This window comes from Epinephelus fuscoguttatus, linkage group LG18, assembly GCF_011397635.1.
Source record: "Epinephelus fuscoguttatus linkage group LG18, E.fuscoguttatus.final_Chr_v1".
NCBI classification, from domain to species: Eukaryota; Metazoa; Chordata; class Actinopteri; order Perciformes; family Serranidae; genus Epinephelus; species Epinephelus fuscoguttatus.
The window spans coordinates 13811941-13834261 of NC_064769.1; the positions used below are offsets into that span (position 1 = coordinate 13811941).

At 39.7% G+C, this 22321-nt stretch overlaps 2 protein-coding genes across 2 annotated transcripts; one reads left to right on the forward strand and one right to left on the reverse strand.

Annotated features, from left to right (window-relative positions):
* Nucleotides 1–319: 319 nt before the first annotated feature.
* LOC125906096 (serine/threonine-protein phosphatase with EF-hands 2-like) lies at nucleotides 320–10028 on the reverse strand. The gene is made up of 17 exons (XM_049604509.1): nucleotides 10010–10028; nucleotides 9382–9622; nucleotides 8438–8565; nucleotides 7066–7120; nucleotides 6739–6914; nucleotides 6526–6640; nucleotides 6357–6403; nucleotides 6110–6276; nucleotides 5916–5952; nucleotides 4398–4547; nucleotides 3924–4274; nucleotides 3600–3785; nucleotides 2934–3076; nucleotides 2688–2794; nucleotides 2392–2555; nucleotides 2206–2293; nucleotides 320–1888 (listed from the first exon to the last, which is right to left on the reverse strand). Exons 2-17 carry the CDS (start codon nucleotides 9383–9385, stop codon nucleotides 1704–1706), a joined length of 2103 nt encoding a protein of 700 aa, XP_049460466.1. The 5' UTR covers nucleotides 9386–9622; nucleotides 10010–10028; the 3' UTR covers nucleotides 320–1703.
* A 6756-nt stretch (nucleotides 10029–16784) lies between these two features.
* On the forward strand, nucleotides 16785–22254 carry gsdf (gonadal somatic cell derived factor). The gene is made up of 5 exons (XM_049604653.1): nucleotides 16785–17050; nucleotides 18927–19078; nucleotides 19200–19283; nucleotides 19375–19505; nucleotides 20504–22254. Exons 1-5 carry the CDS (start codon nucleotides 16929–16931, stop codon nucleotides 20645–20647), a joined length of 633 nt encoding a protein of 210 aa, XP_049460610.1. The 5' UTR covers nucleotides 16785–16928; the 3' UTR covers nucleotides 20648–22254.
* Nucleotides 22255–22321: the final 67 nt, after the last annotated feature.

Below are 22321 nucleotides of genomic sequence, written 5' to 3' on the forward strand. Positions count from 1 at the left end.
ATCTCCTTTTTTATGCTGTTGTTAGAATGTTAATAAATTTCATTTAAATTGAAAACAAGTTTTTTAATACATCCCTTTCCTTGTGTAAGTATTGTAAAGGAAGCTTCATTTTTAGTGTGTGCTCCATGTATTTCTGTCTGAACAGATCCACTTTCTTGCCTTTCTACCTGCATCCTATTTTTGATTAAAGGAGCACCAATTAACCGGCTATTGATCAGTCTGCCAATTTTCAGTTTGATTGGCCATGACCGGTGACCAGCCAGTCAGTCTCAGATATAGGCAATCCTGTGCTGATCAAATTTACCAGCATGCACTGCACAAGGAACATAAATATTGATAGTGTAGGCAGAGCAGTTGCACTATGGTCCATGGGGTTGGGGGCAGAGAACGGGCTCTTGCAAGTGAAAAAAATATGCGGTGTTCAAAGAAGAACACATGTTAAACACATGTTAGTTATTTAGTCAGTAATGTTTTATTATGAACATGAAATAGAATTTTCCTTGAAAGAAAAGTTCGGAAAATGTTTGTGTATGCTGTCGATTATAGTTCTTTGAAAAAAAGAAAATTAGAATTGGCCAAAATCGGAATTGGCAGGTCAGAATTAAAAAGAGCGGAAATTGTAATCAGTCAAGAAAATCACAATGGGTGCGTGTCTATTTTTTGATCTGTAGAGATTACATATTGTTGTGTTGTTGTTGTTGTGCAAATATGGGCCATCTCATGTCACCTGTGTTTAGCTTCAGACAAGCTCTTTCCAGCATCTCATCAAAGTAGGGCTTGTGTTGATAGGATTCATGTCCTGAATGTAGACTGTCTGGCAGTTCAACTGATTAAGCAGCTTTCAGACAGATTATATCCCCTCGTGCAGCAGAGAGGGTCTGAATTACAGACTGTTTTTCAGAGCACAGTCAGAAGTGAATAATTACTCATGTGCAGGAGTTGTAGCTTACACAGACTGAGAACTAATATTTAGAATTTCAGACCTGAGGTAGAGCCGCTTTCTCACTGATCAAATTTGATCAAGCTCCATGATGTATAGAGTTGAATTCAAAGGAAAAGCCTGTGGACCATGTATTCATGCCTTGGCTAGCCTTACTTGTATTCAATTTAGTAGTCTAAAGAGTAAATTTTAGTATAACATACCCTTGAAGAATGTTCCATTGATTTAGCATTGCACTCAACAATGTCAGAGTAACAACGGACGGAGACAAAAAATATTAAAATGGATGCAGCATAATTTTTATTCCACTCATTCCTTGGTAAAACATAGCACCTACATTACCCTAAATGCAACCTGAGTCCAGACATACTGGTCAGAGATTCGGTTTGATTACGCTAGTGGCAGCTAATGTAGCCTTGAGCTGCTAGCCTTAAGTAGAGACGAGGAGTGGGCTGCAGAGGTCTGGTAAGCTCACTTCTTTCCAACTCCATGACCCCAAAAGGCTATATCAACATTTTTCACATATGCGGATCATGGAGTTACATGAACGTTACCATACGTCAACTCCTTAAATACACTCAAAAAAGTAAAAATTAAAAAAGAGAGCCACAAATCTAAGAGGTAGGTTGATTTGCACATGTCAAATGAATAAGGTACTACTAATTTGAATTTCCACAGATGTGTATCCAGGTGAACATCTACCCAAACTGTCCTGTGTGTTCTCTATGCAGCAGGCTTCCGCTACAGCTCCTGGTCCAGGCTCTCAGGTATGTGCAGAGAGGTCCACCAGTCGGAAAGCCTCCAAGAACTCATTGATATCGATGCTCCCGTCCTTGTTAAAGTCGATGCTCTGGACCAGCTCAGTGATGGCCTTGTCACTGATCTCTGTCTTAAGATGAGAGCTCAGGAGCTTCCAGGTTTGCCGGAACTCCTCAATAGAAATCAAACCTATAATGAAACAAAGGAGGGAGGATGTAGTTGTACACTTTTCAAATTTGTGGCGTGGAAAAATCTGTATTTTGTGTGAGTGCCATGCATTTTGTTGATTCACTTTGAGTTGAGAGATCTATAGAGTATTTATAGAAAGACCTTAATAGCAACCAATCTTATAGTTGTTGAGATATTTCAGTCTGGTCCAAAGTGGTTTGACTTGCTGACCAATAGATTGTCGTCCTTACAGCTACAGTATGCCGCCAACATGGTTCAAAAGCAGAGAAAGATACGGAGCTGTTGTGTCTGGAATCCAGACTTAGCTGTCTACCAACCTGAGTGATCTGTGTCTATGATCCGGAAGATGGTTTCCAGGTTGGAGTGGTTTTTGTACATAGTGTCCAGTATGCTGTTATCTGAGACCTGATATTGTAAAGAGACAAATCGATTAAGAATTTGTGACTCTGTTTGTCTCAGAAGGTAGAGAAATGGAGTGAGAAAGGCAGACCGATAAGACTGACCTCTAGTTTGGGCTCAGTGATGGAGAGCTCCCTTATCCATTGATGGTAGTCCACCATGCCATACTGGGTACTGCTGACAAGCTGAGGGCGCAGCACCCTCCAGGGCAAACCCAGATTCAGTACTCTCTCTGTGGCAGTGGCCCAGTCCTTTAAAGAGATCATCCCTGAGACACAGAGGATAAATACAGTGGAGTTATTTACATCCTTAAACGCTGACACAATAATCTGTTGTGCATAACTGAGTGTGACTGTTAAAGTTTTAAAATGTATCACTGCTGTTAAGCACATAGCTATACCTTTGTTGTTTGGATCAAACTCCTGGAAGGCACTGATAAGATCGGACTTATGTACGAACAGTTGTCCCCTTAGAGCTCGCAGGGCTGATCTCTCTGTCCACCCGACACTGACAAAGAGCAGGTAGAGAAAACATTTTCACTTCTCCCAAAATTACTCAACTGAAAGTATTTGTTTTGGGGACACACATTAGATTATTTTTAATGGATTTCTGTCGTCTTGAATTCTGTGCAGCCCTGCGTTTGTACCTTTGTCTCAGGGAGAGCTCTCGGCCTGTACTGCTGGCCTGATACTGAATGAAGTGGGGGACCAGATCGGGGCCCATTCGAATGTAGGCTCCTCTGTTGCTGCCCACCGCATAGTAGTTAGACGCTGAGAATATAGTAAGCACCTAGATGCAACAGAAGACGGTAAGTAAGTTTGCTATGGCTCACAGTTAGTGACCAAGTGATCACTGATTGCTGTCAGATCAAATGCTTAAAGGGGCAGTTCAGCCCAAAATTAGAAATACATATTTTTTCTCTTACCTGTAGTGCTATTTATCTATCTAGATTGTTTTGGTATGAGTTGCTGAGTGCTGGAGATATCGTCCGAGGAGATGTCTGCCTTCTCTTGTTTATAATGGAACTAGATGGCACTCGGTTTGTGGTGCTCAAAGTGCCAAAAAAATACATTTGGAAAACTCAACAGCAATGTCTCTTTCCAGAAATCATGATCCAGTGATTCAAGATGATCCACAGACCTCACACCACTCAGCAACTAACACCAAAATATTCTAGACTGATAAATAAAACCACAGGTCCTGTTTTTCATCTCTAGTCGAACTTGACAAAACCCCTTAAAGGCTAAAAATACTTGTTTCCACATTCAGTATTCCACCTTACACTCTACCTCAGGTGTATCTTTGTGCTCACCTTGCGGTCGTGGCAGAACTCATAACCGTCCTGTTTGCATTCATGGGAGCGGATGAGGAGCTGGAGGTTGTGTCTTGCCAGCACTTCCTCAGTGACGTCTGGCCCCCAGTAGCAGCCTCCACCTCGTACCTCATTGGGTATGCAGCCATTTTGGGGCATTGGATCACTCCACAACACGTCCACTATCTGGGTGTGAAATAATGATCGTGAGAGTGAAATGTCTGTACTGTTCAGTAACCCACCAAACGACCGGAAATAACAAAGTCATGAAAAGTGCTCAATGTTAAACAGTCACTGAGACCTAACACCCTTCCTGTCACTTACTTGTTTCCACTCATCCACATCTGACTGTGTTGTTTCACCAGACTCCGGGTCTGAGTCAGAGTCAGACGACTTCATCTCACCGTAGGACTGGTCAAACCCAGCCAGCCTGCGCCTCCTTTTCAGCTCCTCTTCCACTGACCAGTTGATTTGGCTGCTCACTGGTGTGTGATGAAGCGAGCGGCGTTGGAAGTAATGCCTGTGAGCTGGGGTCGAGCCTTGGTAAGTCAGAGAACACACTCGACGCCGGCCCTCCAGTGGTCCACCAGCATCACCGCTCCTGTTCATATTCTGAGCCTTACTGCCATTGACTGCATCATGGGTCAGTTTAGGAGGCCTGAGAGCTGACACATACTGCGCACATTAAAAAAGCACAGATTAATACTTTATATAATGATCATTATAATGTTTGTGTTGGTTGCATTTTACAGACAACATATCCAGAGTCATTTTAATGATGCTGAAGGCCTCTCTTACTTTGTGTCTGTCCACTCTGGCTAACATGTTGAGGTCTGTCGTGTCAGAGATCCCACCATGCACAATCAACACCTTGTTATCGATCAGTGTGGCCAGAGGCAGCCAGCTGAAGATCTTCTGCAGAAGCTTTAGGATCTTCTTGCCATGCACCTGCGAAACAGGTCAAACGTACAGTGACTTACATACAGTTACACAGCCTTACATACAATAATAACTATAATCTAAAACTATATAACTACAAAACTTTTTATGTGGACAGTTTTCAGCCAGCTAGTGAGGCTTTGTTCCAGTTAATATGATTGTGTTGTACTGATGAATAAAATTGATTCAGATTCCCTCTGTGTGTACACATACTTGGCCAATAAAGCTGATTCTGATAAACACACACACAAACAATGTCCCTCATGCTGGGAGTATAACATGATGTATTAAATAGCTTCTGGCAGTTTTTAGTAAAGCATTTTTTCAGGCCTCAAGGGGCAGCCAGAGTCAGCCACATCACGCGAACTGAAAAAGTTACAATCTGAAGGTTACTTTTACACATGCAGGCTAGAATGAGGTGAAAATAAAAGTGCATGTGGTTTGTACATGACTTCACTATTTCCATTTGATGCCACTTTATACTTGTCAGGGGGAATTAAGGTACATTACATTATTATGCTGTTTTTGCAGATATGGATTGTACATACAGAACAAGAGGTTTTAAAACATGATGCATGGCTATAGGATAAACAGTATAAAACAACAAAGTAGTTTCACATTTATGCATCAGTAACGATGATAAAAAGATGTAATATATAACAGTATAACACCTGGAGGGTCCATTTGCATTGGTGGAAGAAGTATTAAGATCTTTTACTCAAGTAAAAGCATTAAACTGTGGAAAATGCTCCAGTACAAGAAAAAGTCCTTCATTCAAATCTTAAGCTAAAGTTATTATCAGCAAAATATACTTAAAGAATGAGAAGTAAAAGTATTCATTGTGCAGTAAAATGCTCCCTGTCCATGTTTTTACTGTTATACAGCATATGATGTTTTTGGATTAATATTAATGCTGCTTTAGTGTGTATGTTGCATTTTACTGCTGTAGATGTTAAATGTTGTGCTTATACTAACTACTGCTGCTCAGAAAAACACTTAAGGCATGAGTCAGTCAGAAATATTCAAATTAAAAATAACAAAATTTGGCGATACATTGTTTTCTTTGGACAGGATGAGTATGAAAAATCAAAATCAGAAGAGTAACTGAAGCTATCAGACAAATCTAGTGGAGTAAAAAGTGAAATGTTTAAGTGTATGTATAAAGTTAAATAAAACCAAAATGCAAAAGTAAAGCTCAAGTACCTCAAATTTGTGATTAAGTACAGTTCTTGAGTTAATGTACTTAGTTGAATTTGGCCACTGGGTGTTGCTACTTTTATTTAAGCAAAAGGATGTGAATACATCTTTCATTACTGAGGTTAAGTTTGGCTGAGAGAACTGTAATGTTAAGGTTAAAGCAAAATACACAAAACCTACCCTGTATTTTCCCAAAACTTCTTTAGTGAAACCATATCTAAAGAAAACACACAGCAAACAACCAGATTAGTGTACACAGGTTGAATATATCAGAACACTAAAGCCACTGAGCATATTGTGACTAAATTAACAAAAACATTAATACTAAGAACAAGCTGCTAAATTGGAGTTTAAGAAGAGAAAAATGAGCTTACCTCAGGTTAACAATGTGGTCCTCGTGGTTCCCTCTGTTCAGATGGACATCATTGGGATAGACGAGCAGGAACCCAAACAGGATGAGCAGGATCTCTAAAGAGTTTTTACCGCGATCCACAAAGTCTCCATTGAAGACGTACGGTGTCTCACAGGACGGCAAACCATTCTGGACAGATTCAGTTAAAGGTGTTAATTAAAAATGAACATCCCTGTCTGACGATATGATGATTTGCATGTTGTAAATACCTTGTAGAATATCAACAGCAGATCTTCAAGTTGCCCGTGTAAGTCTCCTGGGAATGGATAAATAATGTGTTAATATTTGTGACGTGTGAGTGCACGCTGAATGTTTAAAGGGCAATAAAAAAAATAATTCAGAGCAAAATGTGTCCAGGAAAGGCTTGCTGTTGCGTACCGCATATGGTAATGTGTTTGTCATGGCAGGAGGAGACTTGACTGATATTTGGAAGACCTCTCAGATTTCTCCAAGTCTCTCCAAGAAGCTGCAGAACATATCGAGCATGAAGCTGCTACTGGGAAGAAAACCAGTATGAATAAGCTGAGCGCTAAGGAGAATGCTTGCTTTGAAAACCTGCCATGAGTGTATTTTATATGCCTGTGTGCTTACTTGTTTGTGCTTGAAGGCCTCCACCAGCTTCGACACCCCACAGAAAGTCATGGGGAAGGTCAGATGGGGGCCAGTGTAGCTGTCGGGGACCTCAACGTTCTTGTAGCAAAAGTATCTCTCCCACTCTGTGTCCTGACAGATTTCATTCTTACGAAAGATGTGAGATATTAGGTTTCCTACGTTGACAGCAGAGAGGGAAAAAGAGGGAAGTGGATCAGTGTCACATTAGCAGAGAGTAAACCGGGTGAGCTCAGATTATCTCACTGTCAGTAATCTAATGAAACCTACAAGTCAGTGAATTAAACGGGAGTTGAGAGTCAGTCTTACTTTCACTGCTGGCTGGGGTGAAGTGTTCCATCAAGAAACCAAAAAAATTGTGGAGCTGCAGGAAGGAAAAACATAATCTGAGAATCATAGTTAATTTGCAGTGTCAGAGGAAAGATTAATGAACATGAAGATATACTTTATTAATCCCTGAGGGGATTACTCTGTTGTCCCGAGATACACACACACGCACAAAGAATGACCTATTCATGCATTAAATGGAGAGATGTCAGAGTGAGGGGGCCACCCATAGATAGGTGCCCCAAGTAGCTGGGGGTTTGGTGCCTTGCTCAAGGGCACCTGGCACCTCTTCTGCTACCAGGCCACAGTCCCTATGGACTGAGCTACTGCTGCCTAGACTTAGAATATGCAGCCATACTAGCAGCTCCCTGCTTTGAGCTAAATGCTAATGTCATCAGTGTATATGCTCACTATCACAGTTTTGTTAGCAGCTAACATCTGCTAATAAGTATGAAACACAAAGTACAGCTGAGGCTACAGAGGCTGTGATTCATTTTGCAGATATTTGGTCATAACCCCAAGTACTGGACAAAAAAATTTTGACCCAGGGTGGTGCGAAAGGAATTGTTTAAAGGACAATTCACCCCAAAATCAGAAAATAGGCTCTCATATTTTTTTCTCTTACCTATTTATCAATCAAGATTTTCTTTGGTGTGAGTTGCTGAGTGTTGGAGATATCAGCTGTAGAGATGTCTGCCTTCTCTCTAATGTAATAGAATTAGATGACACTTGGCGTGTGGTGCTCAAAGGGCCAAAAAAATACATTTGAAAAACTCAGCAGCAATATCTCTTCCCAGAAGTCGTGATCCAGTTACTGATGATAATCCACAGACCTTGCTGTGAGCAGTATCATGTAGAAACTATTTTCTTTCTACTGAACTACACCCACGTACCATATTACCATGCAAAAGGCCGTGCAACACTCAGTAACTCACAACAAAACAATCTAGATCAATAAATAGCACAACAGTGCAACAGAGGAAATATATGTATTTTTGATTTGGGAGTGAACTGTCCCTTTAAGGGACCACCAAAGTTGATGCAATTTATCCTCTGGGGACCATGACTGTCCATTTCAAATATCACAACAATCGATCAACTTGTGATTGGATTTTTCAGTCAAATGCAAAAACATCAACCTCATTGTGGCACTAGAGGAAAGGTTGGAGAATCACTGAAGTCTGTACAATTCATTCTCTGGGGAGCATGAATATCCGTTCAAAACTTCATGGCAGTACATCCAATAGTTGTTGAGATATTTCTTATTGACTGACATTATGATCTACCATGCTGCCAACATGGCTTAGAAATTAATTGTCACCATGGAGAGGTTCACAGCTGTGTGTGAGCTCACCTTGTTCTGGTCTTGCTCTCCTGCATATTCAATAGACTGGAAGATGTTCCACGTGCACCTGCGTCTCACCTCCAGCCGGGCAACATACTGACGGTACCAGCGCTGGATCAACAGAGCCGCTCTGATTGCTAAAGATCACAGGAGAGAGAAGAGGGAAGCACTTGATCATAACCATGCTGAGGTAACCTACACTCACTCACTGTGTCAGATCTTGACTGGAGGACTCACCAGTGGCAGCTTCACAGTGTGCAGGAAAATTGAGTAGAGAATACAAAAGTAAGCAAACTATTAACTGAGAATGTTTACATGTACTATAAAGATGTAATGGCATATATTTACCTGGAACTGAAATGCTCACTAAAAATGAAAAAAAAAACAAAGACACCAACATTAAATTATTGCATTTAAAAGGAATGTTTCTTTAAAAACGCTGGATTATTCACTAGAGTGATTGAGCTAAATGCTGCACCTCTGTCACATTTCTTCAGCTGTAGTTGAGATTTTCCCATGCCGCATCCCATGACCCTTTGCTGTTTTCACTGTCAAAGACAATGATACTTTAATGAGTGAGACGGAGGTGTCTGACCTTGTATTTTGCAACCTGGGAATGATGCAATAACCTGTCTCCAGATTAGAAAAAATCTTGATAATACATTTTTGGTAATAAATTAACAACAGCATAAATAAACCTCAATCATTTTAAGAAATTATTTTCAATACTTAGAATTACTAGATGTTTTACAACGTAATTGTGAATTTATGGATAGAATACACACTTTGGCATTTACATTAGTGTCTAAAATGCCTAATAAATGTTAAAAACAGAACCATCAACAGCCAAGTAAAAACAAAGCACTGGATTGGCCCAGAGGAACCTTACCTGGCCACACTACCTTTCTTTCATCACCTCCTCTCACTTCTTCTGCACCTTTAAAGACACTTACTCATTTTGTTCTCCAAACTTGCCAGCTTGCCACTGTTACAATGGCAAAAAAAATCGCTTAAATGAGTCTTGCGTAATCATTCAGACTTGGCCATTTCCCAGGTGCAGCAGTACGGGTCCCAGCAGCTGTGATGTTTTATGTCCACTCTCTGCAGCTACACACATTCAGTCTTCACAAACACACACTGGCTAAAAGGCTTTTGAATATCAGAGCCAAGTGACTTGGACAGGCCTCGTGATCACTTAAACAAAACAAGATGCAAGTGGATTAGGATTACACCTTACTACGGCTGGCATCTACGCTGAATAAACGGATGAAGGCTCTGATAAAGGGCAGCATCTGTTTTGAAAGGGGGTTGTGTTGGCCTTGGCTCAAGACGTTCATATGACTCATATGATAACAATAACATCGGCATTATCTCCATTATCAGTTAATTGACCACTGGCTAGTCTGATGTTTTTGTCAGACATGTTTATATATCAATTTACAAGTTAAGTAATACAGAATATTGTAGATATACAGACAGTGGACATTCATTTAGAAACATTGCAAACCATCATAAACCACCGGCACAAATAGTGGTCTTATTATAATGTTTCACTGAACTTGAGTAAATGTATTTACTTACATTCTGCCACTGATAACAGTAGTTAAGAAAATAAAAAATAAACCAATTAATATGCAGCAAACAGAAACAGTAAATGAGTGTAGGTACACAGCTATGCAGCAAGCTAAACACAATTCCAAATAAGGTTTCAAGACCAGAAATTGCCTTTGAGGTTTGTACAGGAAGCAATTGTGAAACTGTGAAAATAGTAATGGACATTAAATTATACAATAGCGGTAAAAAATCAGAAAATGATGACACCAAAGGCATTGTAAAAATGAGTGGACCGTTGGATTGTGGTACATTGTTACAGTATCCACAAATGAAATGCATCTCTCTAGTAGTATTTCCCACAGGTGAGTTCCTGTGATTTTTTTGCTACATAAAATCCTGCTACATTTTTAATAATGTCTGTTGAAATTACATGTTTTTTGTTGTCTGCTTGTGGCACATCTGTATCTTGCATCCTCCACAGTCCTTCAGCTGTTCATAAAGGCTCTTTGTGATCACAGCCAGGAGCAGCTGTTGGCGGTGCTACCAGAAGGAAGAGGTGGGAGACGTCTGATACTCAAGGACTCCGCTCATTCATGTACGCTTATAGGAGATCTGAAGCAGTATCCCACAGCCCTCAGGTGTGTGTGTGTGTGTGTGTGTGTGTGTGTGTGTGTGTGTGTGTGTGTCTGTGTGTCTGTGTCTGTGTGTCTGTGTGTCTGTGTCTGTGTCTGTGTCTGTGTGTCAGTGTGAGTGTCTGTGTGTGTCTGTGTGTGAAGAATATGGCTCCCAACAATTAACAAAATTAGACTTCAGAAAATATTTCAATTATGAATCATTCATTTGATCTAGTATATAAATGTATATATATGTACACATATGGAAAAGTAAGGATATTTAAGAAAGGGGTTGGAGCGAAAAGTTACTAAAAACTAGTCCATACCCATTGGTAGCTTTGTCACCTTCTACCTATGCCAATCCTCAATGCCCATGTGCAGTTTCACATAGATTGACCACGTCAGTGAGTAGAAAAACGTGGGACAGACAGAATGACTGACTGACAGAATGACACACTGACAGTTTCCGTGATTATGTACAGCATACATACCATGACTTAGTCATACCAAAAATTTGAAAAAAAACCCAACAACATTGGGCCACAGGGGGAGCCACAGCAATCGGTCGCATTTTAGCCATTTTTAAGCATTTTTCTGTTGTTACAGCACCACCCAGTTGCCAATTAGAGTTAAATCTCTCCAGTCACCTTGAGGCGTCCTGTTCTACATATCTACCAAGTTTAGTAAAAATCAATATGGCGGTTAGGCCTAGATAAGAAATTAGCTCTCTAGCGCCCCCTTTTTGTTTGATCAGGTAAATAATGGAGGGGTCCCCTCAGATTATGTGTGGTCATATGCCTACAAAGTTGCGTGGTGATCGGTGAAACCCTTGAGATGTTATACACCTTTATGTGATGAGCCACGCCCTCTGCAATATTCACTGCCTTATAGAAGCTCAGTTTTAGTAAGTTTTCCAACTTTTGCCAAGAGGGAACTTTAGATATTGGTCCCTAGATTATGTTCACTGAGTTTCATGCAGATCGGTCAAACTTCCTAAGAAGAGATCAATTTAAAGTGTTTTTCAAAAAATTCAAAATGGCAGAAAATCTATATAATTAGAAGTTATGGGTTGTTGAGGCAAATTTGTTCCTCATGAGGAGAGGCATCTCTGTGCAAAGTTTCATGTCCCTATGACATACGGGGCATGAGATATGCCCATTCAAAGTTTGCAATTTCAATTGGTTGCTATAGCGCCCCCCTTTGGTCAATTGATGTAATATTGCTTCATTCGCATCCTCCCATCACCCTCTACCACTGTGCCAAATTTCACATGGATTGACCAAGTCAGTGAGGAGAAAAACGTGGAACTGACACACCCACAACAGAGTTTTCATCATTATATATTAAGATAAGATAGTAAGATAGTCTACTAAGTGCCATCTAGTGGTGAGGTTGCAGATTGCACCCAACTGAAATTTCTCCCGTGTGCCAAGCACGTAGGAGAACTATGTTGGCCAATGTGAAAACGTGAATGGCCCTACCCTATCTAGAGCCAGTGTTTGGTTTGTCCATTCTGGGCTATTGTAGAAACGACATGGAAGAGGACCCACTCTGAATGCAGTTATAAATAGCTCATTCTAAGACAAAGAAAACACAACTATTCTTTGTTTCAGCTGACTGAACACTAATGAAAACATAGTTTTTCTGCCAATAAATTCCCCTAAATCCTACACACTGGACCTCTAATATCCAACTCCACTCTGAATTTAACACTGACCATGTGCATGTGGCTACCATAACAACCATTAAATCACCACTGAGACTCTGCTGAGTTATGGTTTGTCATTACTTAGAGTGTTCCAGCACTGAGAAGTTGAGACCTGACAGGAACTTAAGACCTGAGAACTTCACAGTGTTGTCGAGACCTGCAGAACACATGTTTGTGTTGGGATGCCAAGTTGTGATGTTACCAAGGACACAAAGTTCATTAGGGTTACGAATGATTTGACAGTGACTTAAGACATCCTTCAGATCCTTTATTTAGGTAAAAGTAGCAAAAACACACTGTGAAATCACTCCGTGACAAGTTAAAGTCCTGCAGTGAAAAGATCTCAAACACAAAACTGACTAATAAATCATCATATACTATATTATTACATTGTTAATACCGATGCTAACTCAGCATTTCACTGTAGCTGATTGAGGTGGAGCTATTTTTAAATACTTATTACTGGTATTTTGTTGAATAGCTCCCGACCAAGGGGTATTGTCCCGCCAAAGGGTCACAGCATTAATCTGAGGGGTCGTGAGTTGATTGATGGGGTTGGAAGGAATGAAAAAAAAAGTCCTACTAAACAAATCTTTGTTCATGTGTTGCATATTTGTGAAATATTGACTAAATCAACCTCTAAGAAGTCTTTATTTCAACTGCTGATAACTCACAGACAACTATAAGATTGTCATAATACTTTTTTGTAAAATCTTAATCTGGGAAATTAGTAGATAAAGATAAATGTGGAAAACTAAAGACCATGTTGCGATGGGATCATTATAGTTGTGAAAAAGTGATTCGTGAATTAAAGCGAGGGCCAGGGTTGTATAGGTGAGGGCTCCAGCGCCCTTTTTTGGCGCACAACCATCTTCAAACTCAGTCATAATTTTGATCTCAGCTACACAACTGTTAAGTTTTATGACTGCATCTTGCACAGTTGCAATGTTTTCGTGTCAACAGACAAACTTATAAACGCTATGCCAAATACTCAAAACAGCATCTGTGGTAGTTCCCACTACAACTGTTGTCACCAGGTCCATATTTTGCCACGATGACACATGCGCAGAATTATGAGGTGAAAAAAATACCAGCCATCGAGACATTGTTGCAGCCGAAAATTTATTATTGTATGTGTAAAATTAATGAATGCTTGCACTAAGAAAAGCAACTTTACTTTCTGCAGGTCTGCATCCAACATATATATTTTATATAGATACAGAACTGCAGTAATGAACATAATCCTCACTTCATCCCATCACTTTGTATTAGCTGCAGAAGAGAGTATTGCCAGGTCTTGTATCAGCTTGTACCAAGAATTCCTTCAGCTCTGTTGATGAATTATGATTTGATATCCACTGCAGCAGATAAAGTGTGTATTTTGGGCTCCATGGGAAAGTTTGCTGTGACCCTGAAGAGAGGAGAGGGCACCTGAGGACTTGAAGATACCATTCTGTGCATGCCTCTGACCCTCGCTGGCTTACACAAGTGCCAACGCTGCCAATGCTGCCAAGCTGATTTGCTCTGGGCTCTCAGATATCAGCATCACCTGTGGTACACGTTATTGCTTTGTGGTACATTTCTTTCCCTCCCCATCGTGTCCTTGAATGACAAGTGCAGGTGAATGATATTGTTATGATCTTTATCCGGCAGAAATTTCTGCCCTGCATATCAAACTAAAAATAAAAAAATGGGAGTAAAAATAGAAACTGATTACAGCCCACATGCAGAAGTGAATTGGAAGCTTAGCATGATTACTCACTAACTTCTACTACTTATTACTGTTTCAAATAATTTGGTGACTTAGGCCCTTTCTGAAAGTAGGTCAGGGTATTAACACCTCTTAAAAACACAGTGGCCTCAGTGCCTGGGTAGCCGAGTGGTTACAGTGTATGCCACATATGCCAGCTTTGGGAATTTTGTTGCATTCTCTGTCTGCTCTGTCATCTGTCCTCCGCAAAAAAAAATTATTTAAAAGCAGTAGCTTGCCAGTGAATCACTCATTACAAACTGCTGTGCATCCAAATATCCGTCTATTAAAACCAAACATGTCAGGGTGACACTTTCATGATGATTTTATTACCTTAGAAATATTTCAAAAATTCACTCTATCTTACCTTTGAAAGACACAGAGACCTCTTATCATGCCTTCATTTTATCACACCTGGATTATTGCAACAGCTTCTTTACTTGCCTGAACAGAAATTCTATTGATCGACTCCAGACTGTACTGAACTCAGCTGCCAGGCTTTTAACCAGAACCAAGAGACGTGATTACATCACTCCCATCTAAGCCTCTTTATGTTTCAAAATGGGTTTAAAATCTATTCTTATTTTACTGATTACTTTTAATGCTCGTCATTGTCTCTCCCTGCTCTGTCTCTGGCCTCTAACTGAACGCGTTGGTACATACTTTAAGATCCACGGGCAGGGGGCTTTTGTCTGTTCCAGAGGCCTGGCTGAAAAATAAAGGGCACAGAGCCTTTGCTTTCAGGACCCCTAATCAGGTAGGCTAAAGGCCAAAAAACATTAAAAATTTAAATGTACAACCCTACACCGGTGACAGCTAGACGTGTGGTGGTGCTCCTGGACGTGTACCCCTGTGGCACTTTACACCACTGTCCTATTTCCAGCCTCAACACCCCTGGAATTAAATGCAGTTTGATTTTGGGCTCTCTACACATGATTTTAAGCTAATGCAGAGATGGAAGAAGTACAGATCTTTCAGTAAAAGTAGTAATAACTTTGCATGGTCATCTCTTGACGCTCTGCAGCACGACGCGTCCAGTGTGTACCAGGGGCAGCACTTGATGTGTGTCACATCATGCGCTTTAGTCAGTGATCTCCTTTATGTCCCTTCTTAAAACATACTTTTATTGAAGAACCTTTTATGATTTTACTTGCACTTTAATATCCTTGGAACTGTCTATGACTTCCTTCAATAATGTGTTTCTTTTCCTATTCTTACCTTTTTTTATTTTTACACCAAATTGTTTTTGTTTTTAATCTGTTTTCTTTTAAAAGCTGATAATTTTATGACTTACGACAGAGTGGGTCCTCTCCCACGGAGTCCACCATGTTGTACAGCAACCCTGAATGGACAAACTAAACACTGGCTTTAGATAGGGCCATTCATGTTTTGGCATCAGCCGCCATACTTCACCTACAGGCTTGGTTCACTGTAGGAGATGCCACTAAAGACGCCACTAAACCCTACACACTACACCTTTAATGTTTTGAACTGGTATTAAGCACACTGACAGATTAATACATGTGCTAAGAAAAGCAGTTTTATATTATATATAGCTGCAGACCAGCAGTAAGGAGCGTAATCTTTATTTCAGCTGCAGAGGAAAGCATTGCCAAGTCTTGAATCAGCTTGTACCAAGAATTCCTGTGGCACTGTTGAGGATTTATGATTTGATATTTACGGCTACATGGGAAAGTCTGCTGTGACCCTGAGGAGAGGAGAGGGCACCGCTAGCGTTGAGGCATAAAAACTTGGCCAGGCCAACAGACAGACAGGATGACACAACAGAACAGGCTCTTGCTGTTGTCTGACTAAAAGTGACTAAAAACAAGCATGAATTTTCAGTAGCTGTGAACATGCACGCCTCCATGTGTTCATGCATTCAAACACACACACCCTCACAAACACTTGTCACGAGTACAAAGATGCCTCCCTACGACAATCAATTCATGAGTTTTGAAAGGGGACCTGGCAAAATGGTGTGTGTGTGTGTGTGTGTGTGTGTGTGTGTGTGTGTGTGTGTGTATCTTTCTCTTATGTTTGATGACATTACGTGAATCCGGTGGCATGAACAGTTAATCATCTGTCCTTTGGCTCATGACCAATCTTTCTACAAAATCCTGTGCATGTCTGTGAACCCCCACCCCCCTTTTAGCCAATTGGCATGAACACAAACATGCACTTTCACATCCACCCACATGATCTCATTGCCAAATTTCAGACCCCTAGGGAAAAAACTGTGGCTGCCAAAGGGTAAGGAAACTTTTGTGGACCAACCAACTGACACAGCAACCTATAGGGCTGCTAGTCACAGCTAATAATCACTGTCTCTTACTTTAGCTAGCTAGTAATTTGATGATGCTGCACACAGTTTATACAGTAAGAAACTGTTTGTGATATAGTAATAAAACTCATTTACAGTGTAGATTATAGCAGAGACACACGCTTTCATGTGCTAGGTCATTTTGTCTTCTTAGGTGCGTCCTGGTATTCACCACATGTGTAACCAATCGCAGCCAGAAACTGAAACAATGCATGTTGTAATATGGTATGCTTACAATACCATTCGTTTCTTACTTTACTTCCCTCCCACCTCTCATTCCTGTCTGTTTGCCTCTCTTTTTTCCTCTCCTGGATCATCCTCCTTGCACTTTTTCACACACAACAGAGGACATGACAACAATGTTAAGTATCTCAAGGCCAAGCTGGGGTACAGGAAGATAAAAACCCAGGTTCCCAGGCCCTGGAGAACAATACCTAGCGCAGCATCACTGTCTGATCACTCCTATCTCCTCCTCCAACCAGACACACAGAACCAACCACAGCCTTAAGTCCGTCGCGAGTCCGACTGATTGACCGCCAAGCTCAAGCACCATGTCCTTTACGTTCATTGTCATGATGATGCTTCTGGGCTCTTCAGTGGTGATTGCATTTGTCTTGCAGCCATCCAGGGAAGAACCTGCAGCCTCTGCTAACTCTCCAGTTTACCATCACAGGTCAGTATCAAACATGTTTGTCCAACACTTTGTGTGCCAATATTGTTGTGCTTTTGTTAGTCAGGACAATTCTCTACAGGAAAACTGATTTCTTCAAGATTGTCCAAAGAGCTTTGAAGCATCTTGTTAGGTCACAAAGATTATTGTATTTTAAATTCACCTCAGTGCTGTAGACTTGTGTATTAGATCACACATCACAAGATTTATGCGTGCCTTTCCACATGGGTCAAAGAAAAATTATGGATTCTGGGTCACTTTGACCATTTGGTTTTGTTGTTGTGCAGAGATGTATCGCACTGTTCTGTCTGAGCTTCAGCAGTGTAATCAATCACCCTTCAACACAAGATTTCTCGCACTTGGTTTAGCCAAACATCTGGAAAGTGCATCCAGAGATCGTTTTTAGTGGCACGTGCAGCCACTAACTGATGCATTTTTTGTCTTGATTGGAGTTTTAACACAGTTATTTTTGTGAAATGTCCAGGATTTCTTCTGTTTCTCTTTAATTGTTTTTTTTTTGTATAATTATTTTATTTTCATTTCTCAAACAACAAAAATTTCACGGTTGATACACGATACACGATTATAATAAAAACATCCAAAACGAGAAAACAAACAAACGAAAGAACAAACAAAAACCCAGACACAAACAAAACCAAACAAAACAATTACACAAAAAAAATAAATAAAAACACAACACAAATTTATAACAGACCCACAGTGAAAACAAACAAGCTCAACCTCCTAATTTCATGTCCTTTATCATTACATTAATCTCTATCATCCAGCGAATTAACTTTACTCAACAGTTTAATCAATGTCCCTTGTTTTAAGCCATGCTATTTATTTATCCTACTGAATAAATTAAATATAACATCAGCACAGATAATTCATACTCAAACCGTGGGAGAAACCAGAATACTATATTAGTTAAACCCATTTGTTAAACATACAACTTTATGAACTCAAGACTTGTGATACTTTTCCCCATGTGTTTTCAAATTGAGTCACTTTATTTTTTTCAGTGGCTATAAGCTTTTCCATGTTCAAATAAAAAGACAGTTCATTTTTCCAGTGACTAAGAGAGGGAGGATATGTAAATTTCCAATGTTGTAGAATAAGTTTCTTTAATATCAAAGATGAGAAAAGAATGATCCATTTTTGTGGAAAATGCATATTATTATTTGAAACATCTTGCAAAATATAAAACGATGGATGGAAAAGAAGCTTCGTACCCAGAGCCTCAGATAACCAATTCTCCACTTCCAACCAAATCCTCTGAACTTTATAACATTCCCAGAACACATGAAACAGAGAGTCTGGGGTTCCACACTTTAAGCAGCCATTTGAAACCTTTCCATCATACTTTATCCCTGGTACAATATATTCTATACATTATTTTATACTGAATCAAATGTAAATTTTCATTGACTGTAATATCTCTTGTTATATTCCAACATTGTACCCACTTGGAATTTATATCCTCCCTTCCTAAATCCTGGTTCCATAAACAAGTTCTAGATTTCAACAAATTATCAACCAAATAAGACTTCTGCAAAATTTTATAGACTTTGCCTGTCAATCTGTGACATGTTTCAGAATTGAATATAAGTTTTTCTAGTTCACTATGTTGTCCTGAAAATTCTAAATCAAAACTTTGGAATAAGCTCCTCAGCTGCATGTACCTGAAAAATTCCCCATTAGATTGATCATATCTACTTTTGAAATCAGTCCAGGAAATAAATTTATTACCGTTCATTAAATTTTCAACTGTTTCTATACCTCTTTCCCGCCATGTAGACCAATTTAACATTTTATTCTCTTTAATTGTTTTTAATGTTATGCAGTGTTTAAATGACATGGGTGATATTATTTTCAGGTGTGGGTCATTGCAGTCCATGAGGAAGGGTCTCCTCAGGGCTCTCAACTTGCAGGCTGAGCCACAGCTGCCTGTTGGTGGGCTGGACGGTGTCAGAGAGCAGTGGAGGAAGACCTTCAGGCCCCTCCCTCACAGAGCTAAGGACACTGCAGGTAAGTGGAGCCCAAATTCAAAGAAACCACTGCAAATCATACGTTTCCAGCCTTAGCTTTATCCTCAGTGACCTTTCCAAAGTCAAACCCAGCCAAACATGTTTTTTCAATGTCCGTGTAGTTCCAGCAGTGTCTGTGTCACCTGATGCTGGAAATGGAACGAGCCTGGAGTGCTGCTCCATGGCTTCTGAGATCTTTATGAAAGGTATGCAACAATGTGTGTGTATTCATGTGTGTGCATATCAACAGCAGGAAATATTATAATGCATGTATTGTAATGTCCTTTCTTTTCCCAGATCTGGGATGGGACAGCTGGGTGATCCATCCTGCCAGCCTTACCATCGTTCACTGTGCAATCTGTAACCCTGATCTGAACACTGTGCAATGTCCATCATCCCATGCCAACGTCCAAGAAGCTGACTCACAGGTATAAACTAAAATTTACATTTCTGATTTATTTTTACATACATCGATGCTTTTATAGTGCTTTCCTCCCAAAATGCAAAAACACCCAGCTAAAGTGACCTGGAAAAATCCTGTATAGAAATTATAAAAAATACTCCAGTGCAGTAGAAGTATAAAGTTGCACTGAATAGAAATATACATATTCCAGGGGTGTCGGTAGAGTAGTGGATAGTGCCGGCACCCCATGTACAGAGGCATTGCCTCGCTGCAGCAGTCATGGGTTCAAGTCCGGCCTGCGACCCTTTGCTGCGTGTCAGTCCCCGCTCTCTCTCTCTCTGTCTCCCCATTTCACACACTATCCTATCCATTAAAGGAAAAAGCCCAGAAAAATAAAACTTTAAGAAATATACATATTCCATTGATGAGTTCATGTGCGTAGTACTTTCCATCACTGTGCCAGTGTTTCAGTGTCTTGGGGCTAAGAACAGTGCGTACTTCACCTTGGTGTGTTCTGCCAATAGATAAGGTGATTTTCCCCCTTGTGCCAACACAGATGTACCAAACACAAGCCAAGACACTTCCAAAAGTTGGTTAATCAGAAACTAATGCAGTTTGGCAGCAGATATGTGTTATCAAAACAGAAGGTGGAAAAACATCTTAATGCAATCTCACAAGCATATATTTTTTTAAATTATTATTGCAGGCATGTGTCTGTTAAGATAAACATTTTTGAAAGAGTTATAGTTTTGTTTTCTACTTCTTGCTAATCATTGGTTAAAATATGTGACACTGCCACTGAAGCATGCGTCAAATGATTGTATTTTCTTTTTTGCCATCAGTATAAATGTCTAATATTTCACTAAAATTTGGTTAAAATACACTGAACTTTACACTTCTTGAGGAAAAAAAAAGAATTAATTGCAAATCATTCTTTTGTTTCATCTTGTTGAGGATTTTATGCAGAAAAAATGTCAAACTGTGTTGCCATGCGTCACTCCTCCTGTCTTTGTTTCTACCCAGGTGTCCTGTTGTCAGCCCACCTCCCAGGAAATGGTGCCTGTTCTCTACGTGGATGAATTCAGCACTGTGGTCATTTCCTTCGTGCAGCTGACCCGCAGCTGTGGCTGTGGGCCTGGCACCCTCCAGCAGCCCGGCACAGAGTAAAGTTTGTTTTATAGTCCTGAGTATGTGAGCCACCTGGCACACACACAAACACATGAAATACAGAAGATGTGGATAATACATTATATGCAGGCGTATCTTCTCTCACTAAACTTATCTTAGATCGTCACAGTGTGTATTCAACACTGAGCATGGGAACCAAAGCAAAGTGTCCCTAAAAACTAAGTTTGCATTCCTGTTTCTCCTTTCTAACCAGAATGTGCCAGCACAGATGTGCTGAGCCAACCAAACACAAAACTGATCGATAATGTGTGTTTAAGATAAATCAGGTCATCCGTTTTACCACTAAAATAATAATTGACCTCAAATTACAATCTATGTTTGGATAACAGTTAACAAACAATTTTAAAAATGTTTTTTATAGCTGAATTCAAGCATTTCTGTTGCACTATGAGCTGGAAGTAAAGTGCAGCTGACACTCGTCTAATAAAAGGCAACCAGTTTATCTTTAAATATGTCTCATGAGTGCAGAGTGCTATTTAAAGCTACTAACTGTTACTCAGTGTTCCTTCCAAAAAATGTGAGACGGTGCAGAGCCAAATCCTCACACAGGCCAGTTGTCTCCTCACTGATCTGTGAAACAACTGTTTCCTCTTAAGGGCAAGAAAATAACTTGATCCCAAAACTCAACCTGAGGTCAAATAAAAAATATTTCAAAAATTACCTGATAAAAATCTAATCTGATTATTGTAAATAAAGTAAACTGATTGCCATGCTGAAGGTCAGAGTAACAGGAGAAGATTGTGTACACCAGCTTACCTCCCTGCACCTGAATCTTAGTATTACAACAACATCACTCTGTGCTGATCTTTTCCACAAAAGACCATTGACAATGTTCCATTTTCACGTTTCCACTGGTAGAAAAATGACATTGCTGCCATGCAAACCTCCAAAAATTGTAACTTTAATTTACAAATTTGGATTTAAACATAAATAAAACAACACGTAAAAAAAATAGATCAAGAAAAATCTGAGTACTTTCTCTTGAAAAACTTCACATTTCAGTACTCTGCTGTGGTGTGGTACTTTGCCCAGTGAAATGATCTTTAATTAAATTACTTTACTGGGCAAAGTACCACACTTTGCCACAACTGACCATTGTTTGCCACAACTGACCATTGTTTGCTTTAAATCACAATTTCTTTTAAAGCAAACAATGGTCAGTTGAGTTTTTTTAACCTGTAGTTTATTTTTGCTTTAAAAACATTTTATTGTCTATTCTATATTTTTATCTACATTTTGTTTGATTTACATATTGTGTGCTTTTATATACATTTTTTTTAAATAGCCGAGTTCTTGTTTTTTCTCATGTGAGCATTTGTCATGATAAGTAAAAGTTCTCAGTTTGTCATTTTGTTGTATACTTCCACTGACTTCACAAAATTACCTCATCATTCACTTTCTCGAGTATTTTTCACAAGTGAGCTACTACTTATCGGAGTGACATATCACCTCAACTCAGTCAAAACATCTAGCTCAAATGCAAAATGTTTTATTGTGCTGATGACACTGTTGTAACATCTTAATCATTTGTAGCAATTTCCTGATGCCTTTCTCACAATTATTTGAATAAAGATGACTGAAATCGACAGCTGTTTTGCTCTCAGTAATTTTTTCTTGAAACCTTTTTCATGGAAAAGAGTTAGTATGACTGTC